The 13,189-nt window shown below is 39.9% G+C and overlaps 2 protein-coding genes across 3 annotated transcripts in view; both read right to left on the bottom strand.

Moving 5' to 3' along the window:
• Nucleotides 1-242: 242 nt before the first annotated feature.
• gjb8 (gap junction protein beta 8) lies at nucleotides 243-4,568 on the bottom strand. Its single transcript, XM_010750595.3, has 2 exons — nucleotides 4,405-4,568; nucleotides 243-3,553 (listed from the first exon to the last, which is right to left on the bottom strand). Exon 2 carries the CDS (start codon nucleotides 3,518-3,520, stop codon nucleotides 2,711-2,713), a length of 810 nt encoding a protein of 269 aa, XP_010748897.2. The 5' UTR covers nucleotides 3,521-3,553; nucleotides 4,405-4,568; the 3' UTR covers nucleotides 243-2,710.
• Nucleotides 4,569-5,602: 1,034 nt separating this feature from the next.
• Nucleotides 5,603-13,189, bottom strand: part of cryl1 (crystallin, lambda 1) — a 28,897-nt gene continuing 21,310 nt past the window's right edge. Inside the window, exons 7-9 of one of the 2 annotated variants that reach the window (XM_010750599.3) lie at nucleotides 11,268-11,376; nucleotides 7,440-7,546; nucleotides 5,603-6,088 (exon numbers count right to left, since the gene is read on the bottom strand). In XM_010750599.3, the coding sequence (XP_010748901.2) occupies nucleotides 5,978-6,088; nucleotides 7,440-7,546; nucleotides 11,268-11,376 (327 nt within the window). In that variant the 3' untranslated portion in view covers nucleotides 5,603-5,977. The remainder of the gene's footprint in view (nucleotides 6,089-7,439; nucleotides 7,547-11,267; nucleotides 11,377-13,189) is intronic. The other variant, XM_027291273.1, reaches the window with a different exon arrangement.

Consider the following 13,189-nt stretch of genomic DNA (forward strand, 5'->3'; position numbering starts at 1 on the left):
ATCCTCCAAATAAAACATTACTTTGAGAGGCGATCAAAAGGGACACATTATAGTAAAATCAGAAACTGAGCTGTCTGAGCAGACTAACATTTTAGGGCATCTCCCAGAAAGATAACAAAACCCCTCCATGTCCCAACCAATGTATAGCTGCAGGAAGGCATGGCAATATATGAGGCATACTGTGAATAAAACAATGAACCACAAAGTTTAGTTTTTACTGATTTATGAAAAACAAACTTCAAGGATCAAAGTGCGAGTGTAATAAAAACTGAAAAGTACAAAACACAATCACAAACATTGGATGTCTTCATTTCTTACACAGCTGTTTGTTCATTAGTACAGTGTTCGCTGCTAAAAGCAGGTTGTAGAAGAACTCTGAATAGAAAAAATGTTAATAACATCCTGGGACTTCAATGAGCGCATTCGTCCCTTAAAAACATTTGTCCATTACATATTGTCGCTATCACAAAAAAAAAAGTAATTTGGCTGTTAGAGAAAGCAGGAGGTCAAAGGTCATGCAGAGCAGACATACAAAACAAACAAATCATAAATATTTGTTTGTTTGTTTTTTAAAATCTGCAGTGTGCTTTGTCTGTGACAATGCATGACTTGGCATTTTTTGGATATTGGGTAAAAAACATCACCCTTCATGCTGTAACTCCACATAACTCCACCAGTTGTCTAAAATGAATATATGACTCATCCAGTTTGTCTTTTTATGATGTTGCAACTGAAACATCTAACTGATTGTCCAACTCGTCTTCGTTCCAGTCATCTCTAATAACCCAATCACATAACAGGATTTTTTTTTAACAACAGAGATGTGACTAATCCTTCTCAGCTATTCCTGGATGGTGGGAGGACAAAGACATTTTCACTTTGACATCGGCCGTAGTTCTTCGCATTAAAAGGGCGAGAGGTGATTAGTGCGGTGGCTAAAAGAAGGCACATGCTGAAAGCTGATACAACCAGCTGGGGTCAGTACACACTGCAACAACAACACCGCACGTCTAAGTGATACAGGAGGAGCAGGTCTGGGATGAACAGGACAACTTTTGGATGATCAGAACGGTAACAGTGAAGAAGACACTTGAATATTCTGTCAATACCAATGATAATGAGCCTTTAGGAGCAATCCATACATTTTTTTAAGTAGTCTTAAGTAGTCTAATTTGATATCTGCTTTTTAAAATAAACACTTCAACTCACAACTTCACCAGGAGGCAAAAACAAATGTGACAAAAATGCAAAAAATATTGAGTCAGTTATTCATAAACTTGTCTCTGAAATCACTACAAGCCTGACAGCGTTCTGCATGTTTTAACACTGCTTAGTATTTCTGAATTCATATTTCTGTGTCATTTGTTTTTGCATCTTTTTAAGAACTCCAGATCAACCCTGCAGCTTCACTTCAGAGCAAATAATTAACATCTATGCAATATGATCTGTCGTGGAGATTTCTAGCACTCGCTGACTGAAGAACATAAAACATCTTGTACAGTACAGAATGTGTGAAAACATACAACACAGTGTTAAACTCATGTAACGAAGCAAATACTTCCAGTTCAAGTAAAAGAAAAGAGGCATTCTGAATTTGATCGAACAGCAAAGAGCATCAAATCTACGAAACTAATGCGGTGTGATCAGACTTCACCGTGTTATAGAAATTCTTTATCAGCGTAATATTATTCTGTGCAACACTCTCAGCAATTATCAACACAAAAACTAAAACTAACATTATTCATCGGAAGTCATTTAACTATAAATTTTCAAACTTCATGCTACGGTCGATTGATTCAACACAACAGGATCATAAAAACTCATCTGCTCTTATCAGTTATTTTAAACATCAATCAATTGAATCTTGTAAACTAGACACTAAAACATAATCACAAAGGCACTTGGACCTTTTTTTGCTGCTTCACTTTTCATGACTTCATCTGTTTCACTTCCTCTTCTTTAACACTAAACAAATCATTCAAGCTTGGAGGGATGGTGTTTGTGCTCTTAAAAGGTTCCACTGTGAACCACTAGATGTCAGCGTACACTCATTCTTCTCTGGTTCAAAATCTGGCTGCTCACTCGAGGAATTTACGGCACCTTGATGCAACTTCAAACTGCGAACAATAAATAAAACCGCCATCGTACGCTATCAAACATCCACTGTAAGAAAAGTAAGGTGACACTTGTGATAATGTGGATGATCCACAACGATATTATTGTGTTTAAGTCCTACCTGTCGGCATTTTGTTCCCAGCACACAAACAGGCCGTCAAAGTAAGACCCACTGGTCGGAATTCTTCTTGATTTAACATAATACTAATTTACAATATATACTGTAAACCAATAATTTTTGATTTAGCAACAGGGAAGAACATTTGACTGCCTTTGGTGTTCGAATTACGACAGTTTGTGGAAAAACAGAGCAAATATACAAATTATAGTGTGATTTCCTACAAATTATTGTAGGAGGAAGATCAGCCCAACACATGTTGCTGTCTAATTAAACTAATATCTGTTAATTTGAAGTTCCCACAGTCTCAAAATCTGCTTCAGAAGCTGTTTCGCCATCCCATGAGACATCTCTGGTGAGTACCCACATTTAGATCCTGATAACCAAACTGTAGACACTATCACCATTGTGGGTGGTTGGATTTACAGTTATGTTTTTCTTTTTTTGTGGTACTCATCCACCACTCATGGCTGTCCTTCAACACATGGTCTTGTTGCTGGACCCATCTGTGGAGGAAGACAACAACATCTCGTTCTTCTTGTTCTGCAGCAGGGCATTATCCCGTGCCACACTGTCTGTGTTGGTGTAATTGTGTTTCCTTGCGTTTGACCTGCTCGAGCACCTCATGAGCGCCTTGACGATGAGGTAGCACAGCTCGGCCACATTCAGCACCATGCAGATGGCTGATGAGGACACCATGAAGATGGTGAAGACGGTCTTCTCTGTTGGCCTGGAGATGAAGCAGTCCACCTTGTTGGGGCAAGGCCACTGCTCGCACTTCACTAACCGGGGCATCTGGAAACCGTCGTAGACAAAATACAGCGCGTACATGAAACCACCCTCAAAGATGAGTCGGAAGAACAAGCTGCAGGTGTAGGTCCACCACAGTGGGCCTGTGATTGGCAGACGCCTCCTCTTCAGTGTCTCCAGCTCGCTATCTGTCATCTTATCTGAGCCGTTGGAAGCCAGCATGGTCCTCTTATCCCCACGTTTTCTGTAGGCAACGTGCATGGCCACCAGCAGGGCTGGCGTCGATACAAAAATTAGCTGCAGGCACCACAAGCGAATGTGTGAAACAGGAAAGAAGTGGTCATAGCAGACATTTTTGCAGCCGGGCTGCTGTGTGTTGCATGTGAAGTCTGACTGCTCATCTCCCCAGACGCTCTCGGCAGCCAAAACCAGAATGGTGATGCGAAAGATGAAAAGGACAGAAAGCCAGATCTTTCCAAGACTGGTGGAGTGTTTGTTGACACCGCCTAGCTGGGCATAGAGTGCCCCCCAACTCATTGTGGCAAAGAGGACTCTGGGAGCTCAAACAATCTGTAGAAAGCAGAAATTCAGCAAAAGGTTAAAAACAAGGAAACACAAATTCAGCTTGTCGAAGCTTCCTCAAAGAACGTCTAAGGCCTGATTCAGACCACTTAACTGTTTGAAGGTACAGAGTTGCATTATTGTTGGCCTGTAATTAATTTCTAAGTAGAATGTCTTATCATACTTTATGTTTTTAGCTATGTATAGGTGAGAGTACAACATTTTTGGCAAATCAGACATGATTCATGGGTGGCACTTTCAATAGCAGGGATGAAAAATAGACCTAAACCTTGGACACAGAGGTCCTGATCTACGACAGAGTTGGTACTAGAAAGTCAAAAAGGGTCAGGGCAACAAACTTTAACAAACAAACTGTAAGACTTATTGATAAAACATAGATGATGATAGAAAATGATACCGTCGACATGGAAAACTTAATAACATCTTCTTTAAGTACAAGGCGAAGTTCATTATTAGCACGGAAATCTATGAAACAATTAAAATCGCAGTACTTTTCAAAACTACGTGTACATGTACATGTCAGGGACATTTTAAATGTACAGAGTAAGTGAAAAAGTTAAAGCAGTAAGAAATAAAGGTGATAACCTATGGTAGGTCGGATTAAATCGCAAAATGAGATTTACACACTACTACACATTTTATGTAATTCAATAATGAGATATTTATTACACAAATTACTCTAAATATTTATTGAAGGAGATGCCGACATTACATTGTTATTGTTAGTTACATTACTACATTATTATATTGTTAGAGGTAGTGGTAGATGTTCATCCGTAGAAGTAATCAGGTCAAAGAGCATTGAGTTCAAATCTAAATTTACAACTCCAAGAACTCACCTGTCTCTGTAGAGCGGAGCCAAAATATTTCAGTTATTTTCCATGAAGGTAAAAAAACAAAAACAATTAATCCTTTCTACTTTTTCCTTCTTCTTCGTCTCCTTCTGTGCTCTAAAGAAAGTTGCTCCCCGCTCCCCAGCAGCGTCAGATTGAGCTGGTCCCGTCTTTAAGCGCTCTGTGGCGGAGACACACCTGCGGCTTTTACATCATGCCTCCTGGACACCGGAAGGGAGGGGCCAGCCAATAGGAGCAAGACTGACTGTAAACAGCTGTCCCACTTAGTCGCTCTCTCTCTTTTATAATTTCACAGTTACTTCAATAATTCATAGCAGAAAGACGTTTCAGTTGTATGATTATAAGAAAAAGTAACATCTCAGTGGTGGAGTCATTTTTTTCATTTAGTTAAAGGACACTGAAATGACCAAGACTAGGTTTATAATTGAATCATGATTCTAGTCAACAGGATAAACAATCTAACTAATTCACATAAGGTCAGGTGGAGTTGTTATATCATATATAACATATAATATATAGTTGTTATATTATATATATATATATATATAACAAAATGGCCGCTGTGAAAGGATCTTTCGAGCACTTAGCTCCTTTCTCCATGAAATTCAGTGTCAGGTTGCTTTTAACCAAGTTGGTCATTTCTAGTTGATGTCTTGATTACAAGATATTTGAGCTACCAACCATTTTCCATCAGCACTTATCCTTGGACAAACGACCATTGAGACAATAGACACTTTAGAGTCACCAGTTAAGCTGCATGTTTTGGACTGTAGGAGGAAATGGGGAGCACCTGCAGAGAATCCACGCAGACACCGGGAAACAAGCTACTCCATTATACAACAATATATCACATTCACTTGTCTGTAGTCGACTTTTTTTCAGTGCGGCTTGAAACATGTGATAGACCTGAATTCACTGTGAAATGAAATCTGCAACACGAGCCCAGCAGAAATGTCACAGGAGAAACACTCGTGACATGTTTCCATTCATTGTTTCCTGGGATCCTGGACCTTAGCAGTCACGACTCAGTGCTACACACATCATCAATTTGTTTTGCTGGATGGACCTGAGGCCACTCCAGTTCTCATCCGGACATATCTAATATTTGATTTCATAGTTTATATTTTGCTTTATCATGACTAGAATCAAACATGTCGTATTGAGTGAATGTAAAAACAACAAATTTATGATTCCATCACTTTTATTGATCAAAAGATCATTTCCATACAGCCATATTTCACATGAGACCATTAGGTGGAATGTAGCACCTTTTGAATTCAACCTTTCAATTACGTGTGCGGTGTACACAATCTTGAGATTAAGTTACAGACAAAAGACAAAATATACTGCAGATTTGAAAAAAATGTTTGGAAACGTAATATTTTGTAATGTTGGTAGTTCTGTAACTATCCAAAAAGGCACTTTAAGAGCACATATATTCATTATCACAGAGAAAATGACAGAATTTTTCAGCATTCCTCATCATCATATTTATTATTTGACATGTAATCATGATCATACTAATTATAATGAAATGTTTTAAGATTGCCATTCTCTGTCAGCAGTCAGAATCCTTCTTCAGCTTGGCCAGACCCCTGAGGAGCCGGTCCCTCCTCTCTATCCTGGCTGACAGATGCTCCCGGTTGCTGGGAATCAGCTCACACATCTCCTGCAGACATGATGGCAGGAAACATACGTGAGAAAAAGCAGATGTTTAGAGCAAAGTTTTGAAGGCTTTTCAGGTGGTGGGACCACCCTCTGATGGCCATATTGGAGTTTGGATTGTAAACCTATCCTTTCAACACGTTTTGTGTTTGGGTATGAGCGAGCTCTAACATGTGGCATATGTGGAGACCTAAGGTTTGATTCTTGGATTGGTCACATAGTCCATTAAACATGTGGGTAGTAAAGCTGCTGAGGGTTCTCCTTAGAACTGGTTGGTTGGGATGCCTTTACAGTAGGAGTCAAAATGGAAATGGGATGGGGGGGATAGTGTCAATCTTAGTATGTTTCCCTCTCTTGGTGAAACTCTTTGTTGGCAGATAAAATGAAGAGGCTGACAGTAGTGTGTGTAATTAAGACACCATGTCTGTCTGCAGCACCCAAAATGCAAATAGTAGAGCAATCTGTGACACAGAGAAATGAGCCTAACTGGGACGAATCTGCAAAATTGAATAGAACTGTTCTAACTGAGGTTAGAGCTAAAGGCAATATTGCATGTGGATGTAGAGTACAGTAATGGTTTGAGAAGTTTATTGAAAGATTTCATAATTTTTTCCTGTGGTCTGTTGTTAGAATCTGTTAGAACTGTTTGCAAATCCAGGCCGACTACAGCTGCTGTCCTCTATGAAGGAGCAGGCAAGAAACTGCAACAACCTTCAACAACCTGCCACCTCTCGGGTTTTGGTAGAGTCAGTCTTTGAGGTTTTAAAACTTAGGATGGCTAAAGTTAATGTACTGGGATCGTTACCTTGGTACCTTTAGTCACACAGTAGAAAATGTGTAAATGTGTTGAATAAGAATCAGGATGTTGCATAAATACAACTGGTTTAGTCAACTTGAAAAGGCAATATTTAAATGAAATATCCTACTTCTTAACAACTCCAAACTATCTGTTTAGAAGCGGAGTGAAAAACACTAAAAAAACAAGACTGACTACTACTGCTCTCTAAGCTCGTCTACCTTAAACTATTTATTGCGCTGGCTCAGGGTGTCCTCACATGATGACCTTCTGTGGCTAACATTTTACCACACTGTGATAGCATGTGACTAAGTAATGCCTACTTAGCACCGGTGGAGAAGGACCTCTTGACTTTCAGTCATGCAGAACTAAAGACACCATCAACAAACAGTCTCTTCATCCGACTGAATCAGTGAGAAGAAATCATAAAACAGGCTGCATCTGTATTGATTAAACGTCTTTGATGTGGATCAATGAAAACACATTTTACATTTATACAGTACATTGCTAGTTACCATTAGTGAACATGTATGGTCTCTTTTGCTACCATTACACTTACATTAATGATGCTCTTTGCTCCCTCACTGAAGAAGTCTGGTACAGGCCCAAAGGAGTTCATGACCCTCATAAAGCCCTGTCCATACCGTTTCATATAGTCTTCCAAACCTGTGGAAGGACAAGTGATCAGAGGGGGAAAGCCAGGAAAACACTGTCACGTTGCTCAGGACGAACACTGAAAATCTGAAAAGCCCTTCAAAAATGATAACGGCATTCAAACTTCATGTTAGTTATGTGCTGTAACTACTGTACACTTGCAGGTCAGGTGTGTTTCAGAGTATCTCTTGTTTGGATACAGCAAAGTCGTTTTTCCGCTTCAAAACGCACCACCTGACAGAAAATGGTTAAATAGAGGACACGCAGGGCTGTAAAACATGTTTAGGGAGGTGTGGACGTTAAATCCACTGCAAGCCTCTGTGACCTATGGTTACCGATAGGACAGGACCCTCCTCTGTGTACATCCACAGAACTCATGTACAAATGCAGTCTTGCACTAAACTGACAACTTGAAAATGCTGTGACTGCACTTGTTGTATCTCAAAGCTTCTATAGATAGTTTGCATATCAAGTGAATAATTATTAAATAAGAAACAGTGCAGTGGATAACATCTGTGAGATGAAGCACTAGACTGCACGTTTGACTGTCAACGGACACAAAACAAAAATGTATTTTTTCACAGTTTTGTTGTGTGAGCTACCTTTCCAAAAATCTGTGGTTAATATTTAGATTAGTCTCAGTTTTTTGAACTTGGCTCCACGGAGAACCACAAGATAAGTGAATTAATTAATTATTTCAGTCTTGTGGTTCTTGTACGTGACAAAAACATGACGTCAAGTCACTTTGAAATGAGAACTCCTCCTTGCTGAGAGTGCCTCATAAATAACTCTCAGATCCTTCTGTGAGGTGGTTTGTCTTAGTTTAGCTCTTAAGTGTGATTCCTTGGGTTCTTCTGTCATTACCTTTATTGATTCATCTTTAATGATTCATTTGTGATGTAGGCAACAGACACTTTGGCTGATGAATGATTCATGCGCTACCTAAATAACCCGTTAAAGATTAATAAATGAGGGCCGTGTACTCAATGAGCTCTTGATTCTGCTGTTGGAGCCTTGTTGTTCACTCAATGTAACAATTAATGTAAAAACATTCTTCTGCTCTTCTTTAATAAATGAATGAAGCAGGCTGGGCTATTGGTAGTTGATTACTTGCTACACCTTTAGATTAATTCTTCAGCACAAAAACAAACGTTTGCGGATCAAACACACGATTATGCCCCTTAACTTGGATGTAGAAAAATGGCAACACACAGCTTTATGATCTGTGAATAACAACAATGACCATAAAATATATCATAAAGAAAGCCAGCATGGTTTGTTGACATTCCTGTGATAAGAAACGCAGCAGGTGAGGACGAGATCTTAGAAGCAATATAAAGCCGGTGTGGAGCAATGTGGGGGGGGAAAAAAAAGAAAGACGTCCCCAAACTACTTCACACCAGCTCTTTAATTAAAGCAGGTCAGAAGGTGTCCATTTTAAATAGTTCTATCACACTGAAATGAAGTTTCACACAAAGATTTAAAAGTGAAAACATTTCAATTCAATCAAACAAACACAGCTCTTCATTTTAATGTTGATATTCAGACAAAGGTTTAGGATCAAATATGCAACAACGACATAGCTAGAAAACTGAATATTAAAACATCAAAATCCATTCACTACCTCACATTTCATCCTGAAGATGAACTTTGAATGTTTACATGAAACCCTTGTGGGACACACTTTACTGTACTATATATGACATAGCAGTGTGATAAGTACCATCTACCTTCAACCAAACACAGACTTTGTGTGGGAAGATTATATAAGTGTTATAATTCGTCTTTTGCTGCCATTGTCTGACTTAAATTTTTGTATTCCATGGATCAAAATCAAGGGTCAAGTTACATTTTTATTTCACATAGTGCAAAATTCACATAAATGGCAAGCTTCCCAAAAGCTTCCTACAACTGCATGTTCACTGAAGACTTCTGCAGAGGATGCAGATTTTGAAAACTTAATTTCATTTCTGGAAGAACAAATATTTTACCTGTTTGTTTTGTGCTGCATTGGATTGAACGAGAAATCAACCCTTGATTTTCAAAACGCATGGTGATGGTCTTACTAGTTTATGGTCTTACTAGTTCTTTTCTGTCACACCACAACCAAAAAAAGTTCACACCCTTCCAGCTCTCAATCGTTTATTAACATTCCAAGTTGTATATGTCTCAATGTGAATGTGGCAATGATAGAATGAATGAATGTAATCGGACCCATGATTGTTGGTAAATGGTTTTTAAATAGCTTTTAAAAGGTACAGTCCACCTATTATTTGAGTTACTCCTTAGCCTTGAAAAGTGGCTAAAAGTGGAAAAGTTTTCATAGAGGAGTTCTTTATCAGGGAAAAGCAGCTGTAATCAGCTACAGTGGCTACAATGGTTTCCATATGTCACCCAGTTTGATTGCAAAGAAAGGATTGACAAGAAATGTCAATGGAAACTTCTCTATTCACAAGCCACTACTCTGCTGTTCACCTGCTTGCTCAGTATGTTCGCTATAGCACTAGTCTTATGCAACAACTTTTGCTTCTCTTAGCTGCAAATGACAAACACAAACAGCTAACTGAGATAATTATAGCTGTTTGGAATCCAGTTTGAGAGCAGAGAAGTGAATCATACTGTGACAGTGTTTCTGTAGACATATTGATGCCTTTTACGCCTTGAAACTGGGTCATCATTTTGAATTCATTGTAGCTGTTGTGAATCCAAGCAGGTTAGGAGCGAGTGTTAAGCAGCGAGCGTCCTTCAAGACCACAAGGCAGTAGGTTTTCAGTGGTTATTCCTTTAAAAGGATAATCGTCTTCTGTACAGCTACATGTTTTACAAAAGCAAAAAAAGTCATTCAGACAGAATAGAAAGAGAGGCAGAGACAGACAGTGAGGCTGAGTGCTCTGGTATCTGATTGGAATGATTTAAGGAGGGGAAGTCACAACAGGAGTAGGTCTTAGCAATCTTTTGAGAACATGATAATACTACTGTTTCCTGAGCAGAAAAAAAAGAAATCAGTAGAAAGCTGCAGCACTGTAACTACAGGTAGAGCTGGCAACTGGTTTGAAGGCCGTGATGTGGGCTCTGTGAGTTTTGGATTACTGGTGTGAGGGAGTGCATTCATTGCTACCCATCAAAAGACTGCTTTGTTCTGCCAAAGCGTCCTTTTTGTGTGTGTACACAGTCAGGGTTACTCTCTGGGTTTCACACTCCCCTCTGATATTCTCCATCTCCCCGAGGTTTCACTCTCACTCTCTCTCTGACACAGACAGTATGGTACAGTACATGTATGCTGTGCTGAGACATGTGAGCTATGTCACTGTTGGCTCTCACATTTTTTATACATCCAAGGTGAGAGAAAACTCATCGTGAATTACTGTCAATACTGTCGTCACAATATTTTCTAGGCTGACTTTGGTATGAGTTGACTTTGGTAAGTCCACTATATAAATCTTATCGCTTTTATACAAAGGTATCTGTCCCCTCGATCTGTGGGATTTTTATTGTACCTGAATGTTACATTAGAAAACCTGAATACTTAGTTTGACTTGTAATTGGTCTTGTTGGTGTTGATAAAAAAAGCAACCAAAACCGATCAACTGCATTAAAAACCATTGAGCCTCTTCTATAATGCACCCTATCTTAACATGTAGCTTTACACTGGACCTTTCTGTCACTCAAATAAAGTAAAAATTGCCCAAAACAAAAGAGGTATGTTGGGTTGCCCATGAGAGCAAAACATTACCTTCTGGCGCATTGAGGTGCATCGTTTCCATGGGACCTATGAAGGCGTAACGCATTCCTAGCCCCTCTGACATCACCAGGTCGATGTCCTTCACAGAGATAACGCCATCCTGACAAAGTGAGACAAAGAAAAGAGTTAAACGCTAAATGTCATTTCACTGGCTTGGTTTACACAAGTATTGCTCACAAAAAGGTAAAAATGTATGACTACATCTGCCTACAGAGGCTTTAAAGACAAACACTTCCTTTATCTGTCAGCACAGTTTAAAGAGTGAACCGGACAACCCTGAAACAAGGCGTTGCCCTGAATCAAGAGTTCCCTGTGTTCCTGGTTGGAGGTTTCAATGGCGCTAGTGCTACCAACAAACAAACTCAAAATTAAGTCTCGAGATGTAAGAATATATTTTCCCTGGCAGTTCAACAAAGTCGTGACTTTTTTCCTCCCGGGTTTTTGGACAAACCAATTTCTCTTTGATCAGACTACTCCCACCATATAAAGTTTCCCTAATCAGCCAGTTTTGTGTCTGTGGGATTGTGTAGGAAGTACAGGGAGGAGAGGGACTGAGGATGGAGGGATGGATAGAAGGAGAGACACAGGGAGTGGTTCAGGTATCTTTGGGTTTGAGATACCTGTTGGCTGACCACAGAGGAAATCAAAGCTTGGATACAGATACAGAGAGTAGGGTGAGTAAGAGGAGAGGGACAGGGTCGTCTTTGTTTGGGTTCTACGTCCAACAACGGGCCTGTTATCTGAGCAAAGCGGGATGGTGGGTGGGTCTTTTCTCCATGGTAATCACTCTGGGCAACCAGCCGCTTTCTCAGCTGCTCTGCTTTCCAACTCTGGCCCTGACTCAAAGACCATTTTCTGTTTGTGTGTGTTTGGAGGGGTGAGAGAGGGTCCTCGTTATGAAGGAAGGATTACAAGGCCACTCTCAGACCACAAGCTGGTCACATTTGAACTTTTTTGTATTACTGGTCAACTAGTTCTACGGTGTAATTAAAAGTGATGCTTATTAACTATGTTAGTGCAGCTGACACTGAATGTACTGTTATCAAGCAGCAACCTTGGTGTCTATGTAGAAGTGCCAAGAACTGCAGTCCCTCGATTGTCCACTTGAGGCTGGCTCCAAAACAAATCAGTCTCCATAAGTCCCCATGTTATAATGTCCAACTTCACAGCAAAAATAAAAATGTTTACAACCTGGTACAAAAAAACTGTTTTTGTCTCTATAGCTAATTTCTCTGCTCATGACAACTGTGCTGTTTTTTTGATTGAAGTCTTAAAGTTACGCATAACTAACAGCTTGGCTGCTTTTATTGACAGCTGGGTGCCATTACAGATAACTTGTTTGAGCCCCCAGGCTTCATTCAGCCCGCCTCAGGTCCAACGATGACCCAAGATGGCAATGGACAGCGCCACCACACTGAGTTTCACAACCGCTCTTCAGAAATCTGTGGGTGATGGCACTGATATGACGTCCATCCTTTATACTATCAATTGCTGTGAGTTCTGTTCAAATTAATTCCAGATCACAATAGACAATGACAAGATGAAACTTTGCTTTCTTGAGAAATAGGTCAGGGTGCTGCTGTGGTGCACGTCGGCTCACTGCAAAGTCTTTGCTGCAATAAATGGAACCTTCATCAGCATCATTGGTAACACCTGTGCTGACCCTACTATTTCATGTCAAAATGGCTGCTGTGAAAAAGATCTATCTAATTCTTAGATAAAAGGAAGGCTTTGACTAGATAGCAAACCCGCGAATCGCTGCAATTCCATTAAAATAAGTTGACCTTAGGCCCAATTTCTGCTGTCATGAAGGCTGTTATGACTGAACTCAGGAGAGCACTGCAGTTGTTCTGCTTGTTCCTTGCACATTTCTACAGACACACACAGAACCACAAGTGGAAGATGGGCAAGAG

The sequence above is a fragment of the Larimichthys crocea genome, chromosome XVIII (genome assembly GCF_000972845.2).
Source record: "Larimichthys crocea isolate SSNF chromosome XVIII, L_crocea_2.0, whole genome shotgun sequence".
Lineage (NCBI taxonomy): Eukaryota > Metazoa > Chordata > Actinopteri > Sciaenidae > Larimichthys > Larimichthys crocea.